This window comes from Lacerta agilis, chromosome 6 (assembly GCF_009819535.1).
Source record: "Lacerta agilis isolate rLacAgi1 chromosome 6, rLacAgi1.pri, whole genome shotgun sequence".
NCBI classification, from domain to species: Eukaryota; Metazoa; Chordata; class Lepidosauria; order Squamata; family Lacertidae; genus Lacerta; species Lacerta agilis.
The window spans coordinates 48,524,142-48,542,693 of record NC_046317.1 but is presented as its reverse complement, the minus strand read 5'-3'; the positions used below and the strand labels follow the sequence as shown (position 1 = coordinate 48,542,693).

General features: G+C 44.9%; 1 protein-coding gene across 3 annotated transcripts in view; it reads left to right on the top strand.

The window, feature by feature from the left end:
• The window catches only part of CELSR2 (cadherin EGF LAG seven-pass G-type receptor 2), a 116,069-nt gene that overhangs the window by 72,339 nt on the left and 25,178 nt on the right, over window positions 1–18,552 (top strand). For all 3 annotated transcript variants that reach the window (XM_033152497.1, XM_033152494.1, XM_033152495.1), the window contains exons 6-11: window positions 5,397–5,554; window positions 6,560–6,723; window positions 7,107–7,232; window positions 15,427–15,593; window positions 15,803–15,988; window positions 16,480–16,593. In XM_033152497.1, the coding sequence (XP_033008388.1) occupies window positions 5,397–5,554; window positions 6,560–6,723; window positions 7,107–7,232; window positions 15,427–15,593; window positions 15,803–15,988; window positions 16,480–16,593 (915 nt within the window). The remainder of the gene's footprint in view (window positions 1–5,396; window positions 5,555–6,559; window positions 6,724–7,106; window positions 7,233–15,426; window positions 15,594–15,802; window positions 15,989–16,479; window positions 16,594–18,552) is intronic.

Below are 18,552 nucleotides of genomic sequence, written 5' to 3'. Positions count from 1 at the left end.
TGGTTTCGTTCCCTCTCTGTTGTTCGTATTGGAGAAATAAGTGCAGCACATAAAAACCAATGTGAATCCCTGGTGAGGCATGTGAGGGCCTGCCTAGCCCCTGAGGGTGCCTCGCCTCCTCTGCTGAACTGCAGGAGCCTGGGAAGTGAGGTCTTTCTTTCCACAAATGGGCTGCTTCTTCACTGAAGAGGAGCAGTGTGCTCCTTCCACCAACTGTCCCCATTAAACGATGGTAGGGGAGCACATTGTTTGCCTGAGGCCAGCTCAGTTCCCTTGTTCCCACTTTGGGGAATTCCCAGGCGTTCTAGCACCTCTCATTCCATGCAGCCAGCTGGATGGAATTGAGTACATGTACGTGGGAGGTAAAAGTTGCAGAGGCCCCTGTGGTGGAAAGACACGGTGGGTTTGGGGGTGGTGAGCGGAAGCAGAACGATTCACATCCTGCCCTTCAAAAGCAGGATAGCCATGAGATTCACCAGGAACTGGCATGGGGATGATTCGAGCTGGGGCTGCATTGTTGGAGTGAGAAACAGAAAGAATGAGGGGGAGGCAGCCAAGCCCATTGGCTGCACTGTGGTCAGAAGTGCTGCCCAACACAACGGCTAATAATATTGGGCTTGCAATGGGGAAATCCAGGTCCAAATGTCCACTCAGCTGTGAATTTCTCAACCCAAAGGTTCATTCTCCACCATTGATGCTAACCTGAGAGTACAGAAGGGCAAGGTACAGATGTAGCAGACATTGCAGCTGTGGTTCCATGACAGGCATGTGCCTTGAGATGGGGTGTGGAGTCTCTCTAAGCAGGGCTGTGTAATGTGGGATCTGTTTGGGCACTGGAAGGAGTTGCTGCAGCAGCCTGGACCCGGGGGCACGGCGAAGGATGGCCCTGGTGAACAGGAGCATTTCTCTAAATTAAATGTGACGTTAAATGCATTTAATGGGCATGGTGCTTTAAAATGCAAATAGCCACAGCAGTGGGACTTGAACAGGATTAGGACTGTCGCAGGCAGGGAGGGAGAGTTTAGCTCTCCCCCCCCCCGACTCCTGCCTTGATCCTGATGAAAATCGCCAGTTCTTCCAGTGCTGTTATTTTGCATTAGGTGGAAAACTCCACTTAGCTCTTCCCAAAGATGGAGAGTATTTATCAGGATCTAAGCATGCGGAGAAGGGTTAAGCTCCACATCGTTACCTTATGCAAAATGCATAAGACAATGCAAAAACACACACACATTTAAAGTCACGTTTCATTTGGCCTCTAGCTGCCCAGTGGGAGTAGGGGAGATGAACCGATATTTGAAACCAGTTTTTATCCCCAGCTAAAGTTCCACGCGATTCCATTGATTCATCTTGCAGTTTGCCCTGTTTCACCCAGCCCAGCATGAGCTTTGTGCAGTGGTGGTTCACACAAACAAGTGCAATGCTGCCCTTCTGCAATCCTGGATCTTCAACATTAACTTCGTGTTGTTGAATTTTCCTGGGGGCTGAGCTGCGCTCTGATTACTAGTAGTGATGGGAAGTAAGGCTTCTTCCAGGCTGGTGTTTCTGTGGGCTTGTTTTGTGGGTGTGGGTATACTCTGTAACATGTCATTGATGCAAAAATAGTGCATTAGTGGGTGGTTTATACTGGATCGTCCACACTTCATAAGTCGTTCTACAGTGCTTCTGCAATGTTACCACATCATTGGCATCCGGAAGGGCTCTGTTGCACTATAGCAATGAAAACTTACAGGATTTTACGGGGCATGCACCTATTGTGAGCGAAGCAGTATGACACCCCACAAACTTTTGAATGCACAAGGGGTATTGAAGGCTTGATTGCATATAACTTTCTTGGTTATATTATGGGCACAAATAACGATGAATGCTCAATAAAAAGAAGAATAGTTTTGGAGAGATCCTAAGAGCAGCATTTCTCTGTCCTGCTTGGCTTCAAAGAAAAAAGAAAAAGGGTGTGTCTTGTGACTTCTTTGGTGGTGAGTTTACCTGAGGACATGTCACTCTGCTATGAAACTGGCTGTCTGGCTAGAAGGGGGAAGTTCATTTCCAAGACTTGTAAGTCCTTAGATTTCAAGCCATTTCTGGCACAAACTTATTCCAGGCTTGTAAATAGCTTCTCATCTGGTTCTTTGTTGCACGTAAAAAAAAAAAAAAAGCCTCCAGGAAAATAGATGTGGGGGGGGGTGTAGGGAAACAATACTTGTCATACTTGGGATCTTGTTTCTGAGCACAAAATAGACATTATAGGTGCCGTTCATGTGTGGTACAGTGGAACCTCGGTTTTCGAACGTAATTCGTTCCCTAAGACCATTCGACTTCCGAAATGTTCAAAAACCGGGGATCAATGGGGCTGGCTGCAAAGTCAATGGGGGAAATGAAATACACGCCTCAGAAGCCGTTCGACTTCCGAGGCGTGTTTGAAAACGAAAGCAATTACTTCTGGGTTTTCCGCGTTCGGGTTCCAAATTGTTTGGCTTCTGAGACGCTCAACGAGGTTCCACTGTATTATGCCTGGCGCTTGCAGTTTTTGTGCAAAAGAGAGGCCTTAATCCTTGCCCAGGCCACTCATCCTGTACCAAGTACCAGGCAGTAACATGAAAAGTATTCCAGCTCTGGGGAACTTTCCTGGCTGATCCTGGTGCTGAGGCAAGGGCTGTGTTTTGAGCTGTTTTCTCCCGCCCTGCCTCCCCCAATCCCATTTGTTTTACATGTTCTGAGGAAGGAGTGGCACAAAAGCTGAGGGAAGGCTTGGGCTGCCTGCCAGTCCCTTGGTGCTGTGCTGTGACCTGTTGCCATGGCCACACCCTCCCCTCCTTCTCCCCCAGCTGCATTTCCTTTTGTTTGGAGCTGTCATGTTTCCTTGCCACAGCCTTTGAATTGCTCTGGAGATTCCAAGGTCCAGCCCCGCATGCAAAAAAAGAGAGAGTCACCAATGACCTGTGATTTTGTCCTGCCAGGCGTGGGGTTGGGGGGCTTAGGCTGAACGCTAGCCCAGTGGGCAAACACAAAAGAGGTCCAGGACAGAAGCTCACACTCTCTGTCACTTGCTGGCCAGAGTAACATGCAGTTATCTTCGTAGAGAGTTCCTCAAAATTCACAGAGGTTATTTAAAGAATCTCCCCGCAAATAAATATTCCAACCACCGCCACCAATGAAAAGCCAGTGGAACATAGATGTGCTTATTTAAATAAGCACTCATATACCTTTTGTGCCTGACGAAATGGAAAAGAGACAGCAGTAGGAAAATCACAAAAGGGAACAACGTGTGGCCAAATGTGGGGTTAATTTTGGGATTATCCTTTAATAGGCACCTGCGCACAGATATAATCTCCAGTGGAACATATTTTTTCATCTGCTTGTGCACACTCTTCACCAGTCCCCCCTCCCCCCCAAGAGAGACCCCTCTTAAGCTTTGATTACTTTCTCGCCTGATTTTGCACATGCTTGCTTATTTCACACTAGCAGTCTCTTCCGTGATATGGCTTGGGAATTCTATGAAATCAAGAAATCGATGCCGTTTTGCACTCTGTGGTTAAAACCAGTGCAGTTTTGAAAGGTTCAGTCTACCACTACCTTGATTCAAAATGGTGTCCCGTTGTATCCAAACATAGACAGAAACCTGCTCCTTGATATCGGCGACCATCATGCAAAAGTTGTTTACGATATCTTAAGAAGTGTCAAAACTCACAGCAATCAGACAAACAACTTTCCAAAATTTATGGTGGAATCTCCTCCAGTTTTCCCCTTGCTCAATTTTTGCTTATAAAAGGGGAGAAGCTATGGAAAGATATTTGCACTTTGTTCCTCGCTTAGCAAAATACGTTAAGTCAATAAGGATGAACATGTCATCTGTACAACGCTCTCTGCACATTGGCAGCTCTGTGGGAATCTGTAAAATCTAATGCTGTTAATTGCTTTAGGGACTCTTTCCGGCAATGCTTGGGGAACCTGTGGTCCTCCAGATGCTGTTGGACTACAACTCCCATCATCCCTGATCATTGGATACTCTGACAAGGGGCTACTAGGAGTTGCAGTCCAACAATGTCCATTGGGGCACATGTTCCCCAACTCCTGCCTTGCTATAACTAATATGATGTGGTGTACATTTTCTGCTGTATTTATTTCCTTAATCTTTTCAGTGGGGCTGGGAAATTGTAACATTATGAAAGTTAGAACTATGGTCAAACTATTCAGTAGGTCAATAAACTGATAAAAAAAGAACCTGACTCTGGTTGCCTATGCATTTGGTGTAAGTTAAAACAACACTGCCCTCAGAATGCATTAAATGACCTACTTCACGTGGGAGAGCGAAGTAGGTGTGCACTAAATGTGTGTGTGTGCGCGTGCATGCACAAACATTACATATATGCAAACTGCTTAGGAACCGTAAGAACAATATACAAGAAAAGGAAGTGGTGCATTTAAAATGCACTGGTACAGATACAGGCACTGCCTAAGATCAAAGGTCAATCACACCTCTGTAGTCTTTTGCAAGATAATTCCTCTCCTTTGTGTTGTGATTACATAGTGCTTTTTAAAACAGGGATCACGTGTGTGTTTCTGTGTGTTCTGTGGCAGAATTAGGCATCACAAGAATTTCAGGTCTCCCCTTTTTTTCCCCCAGTGAGCCTTTTCATCCTTCTTGCTGCTGAGAGATACTTATTGGAAGCAGCTGGGCATTGTCTGCTGCTAAATCAATATGGGACACTGTATTTGGTGTCCTGGATCTATACCTATAGATCAGATTGTTCAGCTCTCCTCAGGGGAGCATACACACAGAGAACCGTCTTTTATGGTAGATTCATTAATCTAGAGCAAATTCTGGCCCCCGGTTCTCTCCCTACGACTGTTAAATGCCGGGTGATAATAGGGTGGAATTTTGCCCTGTGAAGTTTTACGGCATGTTGACATGTGAAACAATGATTTTAATATGCTATGTTAGAATCACTGCTTCGCACATAAACATGAGGTGAAACTGCAAGGGGAAGAATTCCACTCGCTTGTTGAGTGCTCAGCATCCCAGATGTGTGGAGGGCTTTGCAAGTGTCTGCCCCCAGACATTCAGCTCCTTGGAGATCCTTCCAGAACTGCTGCCAGCATGGCTGCTTTTCCATTGGCCTGCCTTGGTCTAAGGCAGCTTCCTCTCCTCCTACGTTTAGTTCAAGAGAGAGCTTTTACCTGCTCTGGCATCTCTTAGACTAGAGATGGGGAACCTGTGGCCCTCCAGACGTTGCTGGAGTCCAGCTCCCATCAGCCCCAGCCAGCACAGCCAATAGATGATGGGAGTTATAGTCCCACAACACTTGTCTAGACAATACCTTGCTCTTCCTGGCTTGCCCTTTGATTGTGCTGCTATAGCCATTACTTGGCTGCATCAGGATTCTGCTTTTTCTCTACAGCCTATCGTGGGGATGTCTGGAGTTCCTCAGGGGCCCTCTGACCAGAAGGTAGCTGTGGTGACAGTGGATGACTGTGACACTTCCGTGGCCTTGAAGTTTGGTTCCATGCTGGGAAACTATTCTTGCTCAGCTCAAGGGACACAGTCAGGCACCAAGAAGTAAGAATTTTATGTGCGCTATAAACACAACTAATGAGCCTGGAGAAATGAAGAATGAGCAGACATAGCTAGAGCCAGGCTGGCTCCACTGTGCTTATTGTTCACTGGGGAAATTCCCATTAAGATCATGCCCCGTGGGATAGCATTCACCTGTTCTAGCTTTCACATTCCACCTTCAGCCTGCAGTTGGAGGTCTCAGTAGAGCAATTGGGGAAGTTTGGCCTCTGCACTTAATGACCTTTCAGCTGATGAGTGGAGATTGAAGATTGGGGACTAAAAGTGAAGGATGGGGAGACTAACGAAGGCTAGTCAGCAATGTGGTATTGACTGATGAGTGGTCCTGCCCAGCTGATACATTTTGCCCTAGAGGCTGATCTTGATAAGGATCCTGGCCCTGGAGCCAAAAAGGTTCACCACTCTGATCTCCAGGGTCAAAGAATTGCTGTACAGTCGTACCTCAGAAGTCAAACGGGATCCATTCCAGAAGTCCGTTTGACTCCCAAAACATTCAGAAACCAAGGTGCAGTTTCCGATTGGCTGCATGAAGGTCCCTCGGAACCCGCGTCAGATGTTCGGGTTCCAAAGAACGTTCGCAAACCAGAACACTCACTTCTGGGTTTGTGGTGTTCAGGAGCCAAAACATTTGACTCGCAAGGTGTTCGAGTTCCCAGGTACGACTGGATTCTGGGCAGCACTGTTTTTCACTGTTGAGCTATTGGACATCTCAGTCTTCACCAGCTACCTTCTGCTACTACAACTTTACACAGACAGAGACAAGTCCACAAGTTAAAAGCTCAGCTGTTTGCTACCCCAATGTGGGACTCTTCAAAGGTCCTGGCATATCCAGGTACCTATAGCTCTGATGATGTCAATCACTCGACCTGAAAGACCACAGTGGTGCCAGCCATGATTATTATTTTTTACTTGGGTCAGAAGATGTATCTCAATCTGCCATTCCCTCTGTTGAGCTTGACCTCCTGAGTTACTCCTGTCTTGGCTTCCCAGGTCCCTGGATCTGACAGGTCCACTGTTGTTAGGTGGCGTTCCTGACCTGCCCGAGAGCTTCCCAGTACGGAACCGGCACTTTGTAGGCTGTATTCGGGACTTCCTGATTGATAACCGAGAGGTGGACATGGCTGACTTCATTGCCAACAACGGGACGGTGCCAGGTATGGGGAGTTTAAGATCTGGGGACACAGAAACTGAAGGTTTTGTGGTGAAGTTTCTGGGGATCTCTCCCCACCCCACCCCCTCTCTCACACACTTATGCTATATCCAGTGGATGGATGCAATTGATACAAGGGATACAAAAGTGGCAAGAAAAGTGCAGTACTGTTTTAAAAATATTGCTGGGTGTACCATTTGTGTGTGTGTGTGTGTGTGTGTGTGTTGTAGTGTAGTGATGAGTCTTTGTAAAAGGGCTTCAGTCCTGTCCCTGATTACTCTCATCAGTTGCCTCCTCTCTTGCCTTCCTTGACACTCCATTCCTAACCCCTGGAGCATCTTCTGTTGCCTTTATCCTTTCCAATGCTGTCTCACTTTTCTCCTCTAGGCTGTTCAGCCAAGAAGAACGTCTGTGACAGCAACACTTGCCACAACGGTGGCACGTGTGTCAACCAGTGGAACACCTTCAGCTGCGAATGTCCCCTGGGTTTCGGAGGCAAGGACTGCAAGCAAGGTAAAGGGTGGAGGCTGTGAAGGAAGGGAGCCTATGGGGACACGGTAGCTCTGATAAGGCAGCTTGAACAGTCCCTGGGAGACGGAAGGCCAAACTACATATATCATTAATCACATATTTTGAGCGCAGAATTTTCCCTTGCAGAAATAGTGAGTGGGGTTGGCCATGATCCAGATTGGGACCCCAGTGTAGGGGCGGGGGGCGGGCAGGGGGCTTCTCCTTCTCCTCAGTGGTGGTCCCAATCCAGATCCATCCCCATCTCCAGTTCCTGTAATTTGCATCGGGGGAAGTTTCTGAACCACTCCAATTGGGCTGCGCTCAAGAGTAAGCAACTTGATTCATGTTGCATATAGTTTGGCAGCAAGGATGTTGGGAGGGCTTTTTCCTGGCTTTTTCTTCTGAGGAAAACTAAAATAAGGGGTGGGATGTTAGCAGAATATCTCTGTCCAGTCCCAATCCCTGTGTGTGGGGCGGGGGTAGCAGGGAGGACGTAACACCCATTTAAGTTTATGAGCTTTGGGAAGATTTTGCTGCTGCTGTCAACATAATATAACAGTAGCTCAGAAAATGTTGGATGCTGGCTCATAGTGATAGTAACTTCTGGGTGTCAGAGTGAGAGGTAGCTCACGCCCACCTGCTGAGGCCTGGGAGTGTAAGTAAACAGGAGCTGTTTACTCAGCTGCATATGACACAGTTGCCACAAATGCCATTGTGCTGAAAGTGGTGTCTAGTCCTTCAGTGCAAGCAGGCAAAGATCAAGGGGGTGGTGTCCAGGCCAGGGATGGGGAACCATCCTGATGACTTCCGGTTAGGTGCCGAGTCAATGGCGGACGGGAGTCCGACGGCTCCGTCCTCCGTTAGGCGATAGGGATCTCCGTGCCTGCGCCACGGGTCCCTTAAAGCCACGGGAAGAGCGTCCCGTGGACCGACGGCTTCGTGGGTCCCAGACGTGCTGTCTCCGCTCCTGATTTACCCTCGTAAGGGGGAGAATCGGGTGAGCGGAGCCCCAGCACGGGACTGAAGAAGCGACTGCCTGCGGAGGATCAAAGCAGCGACCCCGCCAGACTTGAGCACCCGGCACTTCCTACACAGAATCTTCCAAAGAAACTCTGTAAGTTAAAATATTGGATTATTCTACAAGTTTAAAGAGCACTGCTTGCAGAGGAAACTTTAAAAGGAAGCCTGTTCCCTTTGAACTGTTTGCGCGAGCTTGGTAGCGCTAAAAGATCAAAGCCGCGGCTAACGGGAAAGTTTTGCGAACTCTGCCAAACTTTTTAAAAGTGATCTAAAAGTTGTTTAAAGTTTGTTTAAAGATCTAAAAACAGTTGATATGGCAAAAGAAGAAGCCCCTCACCCTCTGGATTAGGATTCCGGGTCAGTAGCGGGCTGGGATATATTGTTGCCATTTTTTCTTTGTTGGTGTTCCAGTGTTACAGTGACTGTTTACCAGTGGAGATACTTTGACTCTTTTGCAGCCAGATACAAGCTATTTTATAGACTTGGTGGTTACATTGCAAGTGAGAAACAGATACTGACTTGGGCTATTTAAAATAGACTCTTCTTGGCTTTAAGGAACTTATAACTTTTGAAAAATCTGAACTCTTGCCTAAAAGTTGGATTACTGGACTGTTGTGGATTCCTGGCTCAGCAGCCTCTTTGTTCTCAGAAGCTAGCTGCAGGCCACCTGGTGTTTACTTTTGGGACTGTTGGTCTTCTGCTGTGAATGTCTGAGATTGTCACTACAGCAACTGGAGTGACCTTGAGATTACAGTTACAGAGCCCACAGGGAATGGAACTTAGATCTAAAGGAACTGGCTCTGAAAAAAGGAAAGGCTCTGTTTCCTTAACCCTGCAGGAACAAATGGAAAAATTGGTTGCAAGTGTGGCAGAAATTGCAGCAGGTTTGAAAAGTGTCACCGATGGGTTGAAGCAAACACAAGAATCGGTGAACACTATTGGTGCATCAGTGAATACCACAGTTAACTCTGCAATTGAAAAACTCCAAGTGGATATTAAGGCTGATATTAAAACCTCTACCCAGATTTTAGAAAAATCAATTGGTCAAATTGAGGAAAATGTAAAAAAGAACAGAGAAGAAATTAATAAAATTGGGCAGGAGGTGACTACGTTAAAAAAGGACTCTGAGGAAATCAAAGTGGTCAGAGAAAAAATAAAAAAGGTGGAGGAAAAACTGGACAATTTAGATTTGGAGCAGCTAGAAAATATTGGAACACGGCAGAGAACTGTGGAAGAGTCTCTCGCTTTTCTGCAACTACATCAGAGGGAAGGAAACATAAGAATAAGGGGTCTTCCAGAATTGGAGGGGGAAGACCTAAAAGCCTATATTGTGGAACTATTTTCAACTTTTTGGGAGTTAGAAGAGGTGAATGTCTCAGCACGCATAGTGAAGGCCTCCAGATTTGGACCAAGAGGCTCCAGAGGAAAGAAAAGCACTAAAACAGTCAGTGACTGTTTGATTGTGCTGCATGATAGACACGACAGAGATTATTTTCTGGATTTACACTATAGAAACAACCTGGTGGTACAGCAGAACAAAGTAATTTTTTATAAGGATATCCCCAGATTTTTTTTGGAAAAAAGAGCTCCTTATAACGACCTGGTGACGGAGCTAAGAAGAAGAAAAATCTCCTTCAGTTGGGAATTTCCAGAAGGCCTGGCATTTACGTTTGAAGGGAAAAAGATAAAAATAAGGTCCCTGGCGGAAAAGCAAAAGTTCTTGGACAAGCATCTGGAATTCTTTAAAGGAACCCCATTAGACCCAGCACTGCTCTACAAGTTTCCAGAGGTATTCCCACCACCGTCGGGATCACCAGGACCAAGCCAAGATCCAGAACAAGAAAAGAAAGGAGAGGCAACTGGAGGAGAGGAATAAACAAAGAAATGGCGCTCAAGTTAATGACTTGGAATGTTCGGGGATTGAACCAGAGACCAAAGAGACGCAGAGTATTTTACAGCATAGAAAAGAAGAATTTGGACATAATATGTTTACAGGAAACCCACATAGTCCGGCGTCATAGAAGATTATTACAGAATAAAAAATTAGGCCAAGAGTTCATATCATCGGACAAGGTCAAGAAGAGAGGAGTAGTGATTTATGCAAAGGAGAAATACAGCCCAAGACAGCTATTTAAAGATGAAGAAGGGAGATACATTGCAATTGAAATTAACGTACAAGGCGAAAAATTTTTGATTCTGGGACTTTATGCACCAAATGATGGAAAGTCGATTTTCTACAAAAAAATACATGATTTGCTGCTGGATTATTTGGACTATAAGGTAGTTTGCCTCGGAGATTTTAATGGGGCAGTTTCCACATTAATGGATAGATCTCAGAGAACAAAACTAACAAATGATGGGAAACTCCCAAAGACTTTTTTTGAAATGGTGGACAATTTGAATTTGGTGGACTCTTGGAGATTAAGAAACCCCACAGATACAGAGGCAACGTACTTCAGTGAATCGCAGCAGTCATGGTCGAGGATAGATTATATCTGGATCTCGAATGAATTGGCTCCAAAACTACAAAAAGCAGAAATCGGTCCCAAAACGCTTTCAGACCATAATCCGGTGCAGGTAAACCTAAAAATGATTTCCAAGGATTCTTTCAGGTGGAGAATGGATGATGCATTGATGAGAGATACCAAGCTAGTAGAAAGAGCGGCGAAAAAGATGAAAGAATATTTTCAAATTAATTGGAACTCAGAAGTGGAGAAAAGGATTGCTTGGGATGCAAGTAAAGCAGTAATGAGAGGATTCCTCATTAGTGAGAAGGCAAAAAAGAAGAAACAACAAAATGCAGAAATGGAGAGATTGTTGAAATTAATCAAAGGAAAGGAAAAAGAATTAAGAGGACATCCCAGATGTGTCAAAATCCAAAAAGAAATTAAATACTTGCAATCTCAATATGCGAATATTATGAATCAAGATATCGAATGGAAAGTGAAAATGATGAAACAAAGAACATTTGAATCTGCAAATAAATGTGGAAAACTACTAGCTTGGCAATTAAAGAAAAGACAAAAGGCAAATGTCATCAGTAAATTGGTAGTAAATGGAAAAAATGTAGAGAAACCGGAGGAAATCAGATGGTGTTTTCAGAGATTTTATAAGCAACTGTACAAGGAGGAGAAGATAGATGAAGCAGAGATAGACCGATTTCTGGAAAAGAATGGATTGCAAAAGGTCCCAGAGGAAAAATTAATAACTCTCAACCACCCAATAACGACACAAGAAATAGAAGATGCAATAAACAACATGCAATTGGGGAAGGCTCCAGGACCGGATGGATTAACAGCAAAATATTATAAGACATTGAAAGACTGGCTATCACAGCCGTTAAGAGAAATTTGCAATGGAATACTAGAAGGAAATAGGGCACCAGAAACGTGGAAAGAAGCCTTTATCACACTGATTTTAAAACCAGATACTGATAAGACTCTAATGAAAAATCACCGTCCAATATCCCTTTTGAATGTGGATTATAAAATTTTTGCAAATGTTTTGGCTACAAGGTTGAAAAGAGTGCTGAAAGATCATATTCATAGAGATCAAGCAGGTTTCTTACCAGGAAGACAAATAAGTAATAATACGAGAATTATTGTGGACATTTTAGAAAAACTGGAGAGAGACATAAATACAGATGCAGCACTATTGTTTGTTGATGCAGAGAAAGCTTTTGATAAAGTATCTTGGATATTTATGAAAAAGAATTTGGAAAAAATGGGAGTTGGAGAAAAATTTTTAAATGGCATCAAGGCCATTTATACAGAACAAAGAGCAAAAGTCATTGTGAACAGTGTGATATCGGAGGAGATTGAAGTAGAGAAAGGAACAAGACAAGGGTGCCCTATTTCCCCTCTACTTTTCATTACGGTCCTGGAAGTCCTTCTAAATATGATTCGGAAAGATAAACAGACAAAAGGAATTAAAGTGGGAGAGAAGGAATACAAATTACGCGCCTTCGCGGACGATTTGATGCTATCCCTGCAAGAACCAGAAAGCAGTGTCCCCAGAGCTTTGGAATTAATTGAACAATTTGGACTTGTAGCTGGCTTCAAATTAAATAAGCAGAAAACCAAAGTTTTAGGTAAAAATATGAGTGCAGAACAGATTCAAAGAATTCAAGAAGCCACAGGCCTCAATTTTGTCAAATCGGTAAAATATCTAGGTATCAATCTCACAAATAAGAACTTGAACCTGTATAAGGATAACTATGAAAAATTGTGGACGGAGATAAAAAAAGACATGGAGATCTGGACAAGACTTAAACTATCGTTAATGGGAAGATTAGCAGTGGTTAAAATGAATGTCCTACCAAGGATGCTGTTTTTATTCCAAGCCATACCAATTTTGGATAAACTAGACTCTTTTAAGAAATGGCAAAAGGACCTATCGAAATTTATATGGCAGGGCAAAAAGCCAAGAATAAAATTTAAGATTTTAACAGATTCTAAAGACAGAGGAGGCTTTGCCCTGCCGGACTTAAGACTTTACTTTGAAGCAGCGGCCTTTTGCTGGCTAAAAGATTGGTTTAAGTTAGAGAACGTCGATGTGTTGGACTTGGAAGGTCATGATAATATGTTTGGGTGGCACGCATACCTTTGGTACGACAAGGTTAAGATCCACAGAACCTTTAAGACTCATATAGTTAGAAAATCCTTGTATCAGGTTTGGACTAGATATAAAGACTTGTTAGAGAGAAAGACCCCTAGATGGATCTCTCCAGTGGAGGCCAAGGCCTATAAGAGACCGAACATGTCTGCAAACTGGTTAAGATATATGGACATATTGCAGCAGGAAGGGGACTCTTTTAAGCTAAAAAGCTATGATCAGGTGAAAAGCCAGGTCCCCGACTGGCTGCACTATCATCAGGTATTTGAAACATTTAAGATGGACAAAAAAGTTGGTTTTCAAGTAGAAAAATCAAAACTGGAAACAGAACTGTTAGAATCGAACTTTAAGAACCTTTCCAAAATGTACAATCTTTTGCTAGAGTGGCATACGAAAGATGAACTGGTTAAATCATCAATGATAGATTGGGCGAAAGATATAGGACATAATATCATGATGGATGACTGGGAGAGATTGTGGCAAAAAGGTATCAAATTTACTGCTTGTCATAGTTTAAGAGAAAACATAATGAAAATGGTTTATAGATGGTACTTGACACCAGTTAAGATAGCTAAGATGAATACCAAAATGTCAGATGTATGTTGGAAATGTAAACATGCGAAAGGTACCTTTTATCATATGTGGTGGCTGTGCCCAGCGGTAAATGCTTTCTGGGATAAGATTTATAATGAGTTGAAGAAGGTAATGAAAGTTACCTTTTGTAAGAAACCAGAGGCATTTCTTCTGAGCATGACCAACGAAGAGATACCCAGTCAGGACAGAGTGTTTTTTATGTATGCCACAACAGCAGCTAGAATATTATTGGCAAGAACATGGAAAGGGGAAGAGATACCAACGGTGGAAGAATGGCAGATGAAGATGATGGAATACATGGAACTCGCAGAACTGACCGGCAGAATCCGGGACCAGAGGGAGGAGACGGTGTCACGAGAGTGGAAAAAATTTAAAGACTATTTAGTTAAATTAGTAAAATTGAATATTTGAGCAGAGATAAATTAGAGGCTTTAGTAGGGTTAAATTTGATAAAACTGGCAAAAGAAAATTTTTGAATGAATGATTTATTTGTTAAATAGGAGTTAAGTTTTGACATTAAGATAAGATTTATAGTTGATTAAGATCATGATTGTGTAAAGATAAGCATATCAAAAATTCGAGCAATTGTTAAATGAACAAGATATAAAGCTACCTTTAAGATGTTTTTGACTTTGAAGACAGTGGAGGGAATGGGGGAAGTCCCCAAATTAAGAAGTTAGTAACAAGGAAAGTATAAAGATAGGTAATGGTTAAGGTATGTATATGTTCTTTTTTCTTTTTATGTTTATTGTATTTGTTATTGTTATTGTTTTTATTGTTGTTTTTATGCCTTGTGTTGTTGTTTAAATTTGTTTTTTGGTGTTTTATTGGAAAATAATAAAATCTTATTAAAAAAAAAAAAAAAGGGATGGGGAACCTCTAACCCATCAGATAACGCAGAGCTTCACCTCTCAACAGCTCCAGCCAGCCACCCTGGCCAATGATTAGGAGTGAAGAGCGCAGAAGTCCAATAGCCTCTCCAGGACCACAGGTTCCCCATCCTTGGGACAGGCCCTGCTTTAGGGATGGAGCTCCCAAACCAGGCATAGGCAAACTCGGCCCTCCAGATGTTTTGGGACTACAACTCCCATCATCCCTAGCTAACAGGACCAGTGGTCAGGGATGATGGGAGTTGTAGTCCCAAAACATCTGGAAGGCCGAGTTTGCCTATGCCTGTCCCAAACCTATAGAATGCCTGGCAATAAGGCACACACACACACACACACACACACACAGAAGATTAACAAAGGCCTCCTGCTGTACCTATTAGTTTCATCTATGCCTCAGATGCACTCATTTGACATGCATTTGACATGCCAATCAGATAATGCACTGCTTAAGCTGTGTAGACATTGTTTACTCCCATGCCCACCTCCTTGGAAGGAAAAAAGACTCTGTGTTTGGTGCCAATGCAGAGTTTCTCCTCCACATTGCTCCCCCCCCTCCCTGGGATTTTCCTCTGCTTCTGAATTGTCACCAGAACATTATTCTAGGCCCAGGAGGGGAGCTACTGCATAAATGCACATTTAGTACTCCATTGTGCCCCAGAGAGAAAAGTAATAGGATCTTATAACTTGCTGTCTTACTCCATGAGAATGATTTCAAAAGGCCGTAATAATATGTCTGCATCAAGAGGAAAGTTCACCCTGCAATGATTGTTCTGAGTTGCATAAAAAGAAAATAAGGTTGTATGTATCAGCCTGCCATATTTCCAAGCCTCTCTGTAACCCTGAAGGCTAGAACCTTCTTTTATTACTTTTTTTTAAAAGCAAAAGTGGAGCTGGGAGTTCCAGGGTTGCACAAGTAGGCCCCAGGAGGCGCATGCAGCCTTTCAGACTTGTGCTGGCAGCCTTGTTGCAGGGTGTGACTGGAAATCTGTGGCTTACTTGCATGCAGGACCCATATTCCGGCGATTGCTCTGCTGTATAGCAATGCCTGATTTTGCTGACTTGTGTCTCCCACCATGTAGAAATGGCAAACCCCCAACGCTTCCTGGGCAACAGCATGGTCATCTGGAACAACTTGGCCTTGGTCATCACACTTCCATGGCACATTGGACTCATGTTCCGTACCCGGCAGAGCAACGGCATCCTCCTGCATGCGGCAGCCGGGCAGCATTCTACCATCACCTTGTGGGTAAGTCCCCAGTCCAGGGCAGCAGCACCCTGTGGATTAGTGGCCTGCAGAAGACCGCCTTCGCCTACAAGCAAGAAGTAGAGAGCTTGGAGGGGATGTGGGTTCTTTGCTCCACAAGGTTATCAGGAGCAGGCACAATTGATGCACTGCTCCCAATGGTGAGGATGCCAGCTAGTGCCAGGCTCACCCTCTTCTTACCTCTTTCCCAGCTGAGCGAAGGGAACGTGCTGATGACTGTGTACCGTGCCAACAGCCGGGTCTCTGCCCTGCGGCTGCACCAGGTGAAGGTGAACGATGGGGACTGGCATCACATGCAACTGGAGCTGCGCAGCAGCAGGGACAACCCAGAAGCCCAGTGCTTAGCCACAATGGCCTTTGACTACGGCTTGCATCAGGTATGGGGAGCGAGTTGACTTCACCCTGAGGTGCGCTCCATTCTTCCTCGAGATAGACTGGTGACAACAGCTGCCGGCTTTGTGACTTCTCTCCCAGGCTGTTCTAACACTGGACTCGCTTTCCCATAAGCTCTGCTCATGTCCCTCCCAGCTCCCAATCAACCAACATGCACTGTTGTTTTAGTTCCAGCCCCTTCCTACCTTCCAACGGCCTACACCCCTGACCTCTACCCAATGCCATTTTTCTAGAAAAAAGAGGTGCTGCAACTCACCATGAATGCCCCCCTTGTTCTTTTAGAATGGCAATGGCACCCACCTGAGAGGTGCCGGCCCAGAACCCACCTGAGAGGTGCTGGAAGTGATTTTCCCCCGAGGTCCTGCTGAAAAAAGCCCTGCCTCTATTCCCCTTCCCCCTCAAGTATTGTGGCCTCTTCAGAATATTAGGGGAAAGCAATGCCAGATGGCTGCTTTGTCTCTTACCTGTCCTCCAGGTGGCAATCAACATCAGCAGCGAGCTGCACGGACTCAAAGTGCGGAACCTGAGCGTTGGCGGCATTCCTGGGGAGCAGGGCGAAGTGCAGCAAGGCTTCCGTGGCTGCATGCAGGTAAGCAGGGTGAGGAGCCAGCATCAGTGGCCTCATTCTGGGCTGTAGGAAAGTCCCAGGTCCATGTGAGCATTGCCTCTTCTCCCATTAGCTTTCCTCCCAGTGACATATTTCTCAGGGCTAATTAGCCCAAGCAGATTTTTGTGTGTCATGTGTTCTCTGTGCATCTATGTGTCTGGTGGTGCATGCCTGTCTATCTGTCTGCATCTTTCTCTGTCTGTCTGTGTGTATGTATACATATATGTTGTTGTTTAGTCATTTAGTTGTATCCGATTCTTTGTGACCCCATGGACCAGAGCACGCCAGGCACTCCTGTCTTCAGCTGCCTCCCGAAGTTTGGTCAGACTCATGTTGTTAGCTTCCAGAACACTGTCCAACCATCTCGTCCTCTGTCGTCCCCTTCTCCTTGTGCCCTCCATCTTTCCCAACACCAGGGTCTTTTCCAGGGAGTCTTCTCTTCTCATGAGGTGGCCAAAGTATTGGAGCCTCAGCTTCAGGATCTGTCCTTCCAGTGAGCACTCAGGGCTGATTTCCTTCAGAATGGATAGGTTTGATCTTCTTGCAGTCCATGGGACTCTCAAGAGTCCCCTCCAGCACCATAATTCAAAAGCATCAATTCTTCGGCGATCAGCCTTCTTTATGGTCCAGCTCTCACTGGATATATATATATGCACAAAGTTAGAAGCTGCCACATATCCCCACCTGGAAACTTGCAGTCAGGACAACCATCATTGCAGGGGGTTGGAATAGATGACCTGTTGGGTATCTTCCAGCTGTACAATTCAACAATCATTTGATTATACGCTCTCACCCGCCAACCCTATGTGGTTGGAACTGTGTGGCTGAAGCAGGCCTGCTGATGGGTTGTAGATTGCATTTGTATAATACATTTGTCACTCTCTTTTTGTTGTCAGGAGGAAAGGAGGGTGTAACTGATGGTCCCTTTTAAAATAAGATCACCAGCAATCTCAGAGCAGCACTATTTTTTATTGCTCCCCACTTTCGGACGCCCACATTTGGTTTTGCCTGCCATGCAGATAGAAATGGGTTGAATGTGTGGTACCTCAGATAAGATGCATGTTGGAACAAATCTAATCGCTATCAGATTTGTGCAACTCTCCCAAGTGCAAACTCTGACCTTACTCATTCTGTGCACCTTTATTGAAGGGAGCACAGCGCCATCTAGGGGCTACAGTTCTCCAGTGGTTCATGCCTAACTTACTTATTTCTGGGGTGTGTTTTTTTGCTTCCAATAAGAGGACCATTTGGGTGGCGGGTGCCGCTGTGGGTTAAACCAAAGAGCCTAGGGCTTGCCGGCGGGGTGAGCTCCTGTTGCTCAGTCCCTGCTCCTGCCAACCTAGCAGTTTGAAAGCACGTCAAAATGCAAGTAGATAAATAGGTACCACTCCGGCGGGAAGGTAAATGGCGTTTCCGTGCGCTGCTCTGGTTTGCCAGAAGTGGCTTAGTCATGCTGGCCACATGACCCAGAAGCTATACGCCGGCTCCCTCGGCCAATAAAGCGAGATGAGCACCAAAACCCCAGAGTCATCCGCGACTGGACCTAATGGTCAGGGGTCCCTTTACCTTTACCTTTAAGGGGGCCATTTAGGCTGCTTCCAGACAACCTGTTTATAATGAGCATTCAGACCAATTTGTCTGCAGAGAGATTAAGTGCCACCAACTATTTAATGAGTATTTGTAGACAATGTTGCACCAAGCCAATGTTATCCGTTACTTTCCTGTTTGCAAAAAGTCTGATCTTTTGGAGACGTCGATTTGCTTTGCAGGAGCTCATCCAACTCAGCTTTAATTGCACAGCCTGAATTTGCTGGGATGTGATCGAATCCCACTCAGAAATAGTGCCAGTCTGAAAGTGCCCTTAGTTCGCAGCCAGCAAATTATGACCAGGAAATGCAAGTGTGCCAGTGTCTGCCCTTCTAAGAGCTGGATCTCTGTGGT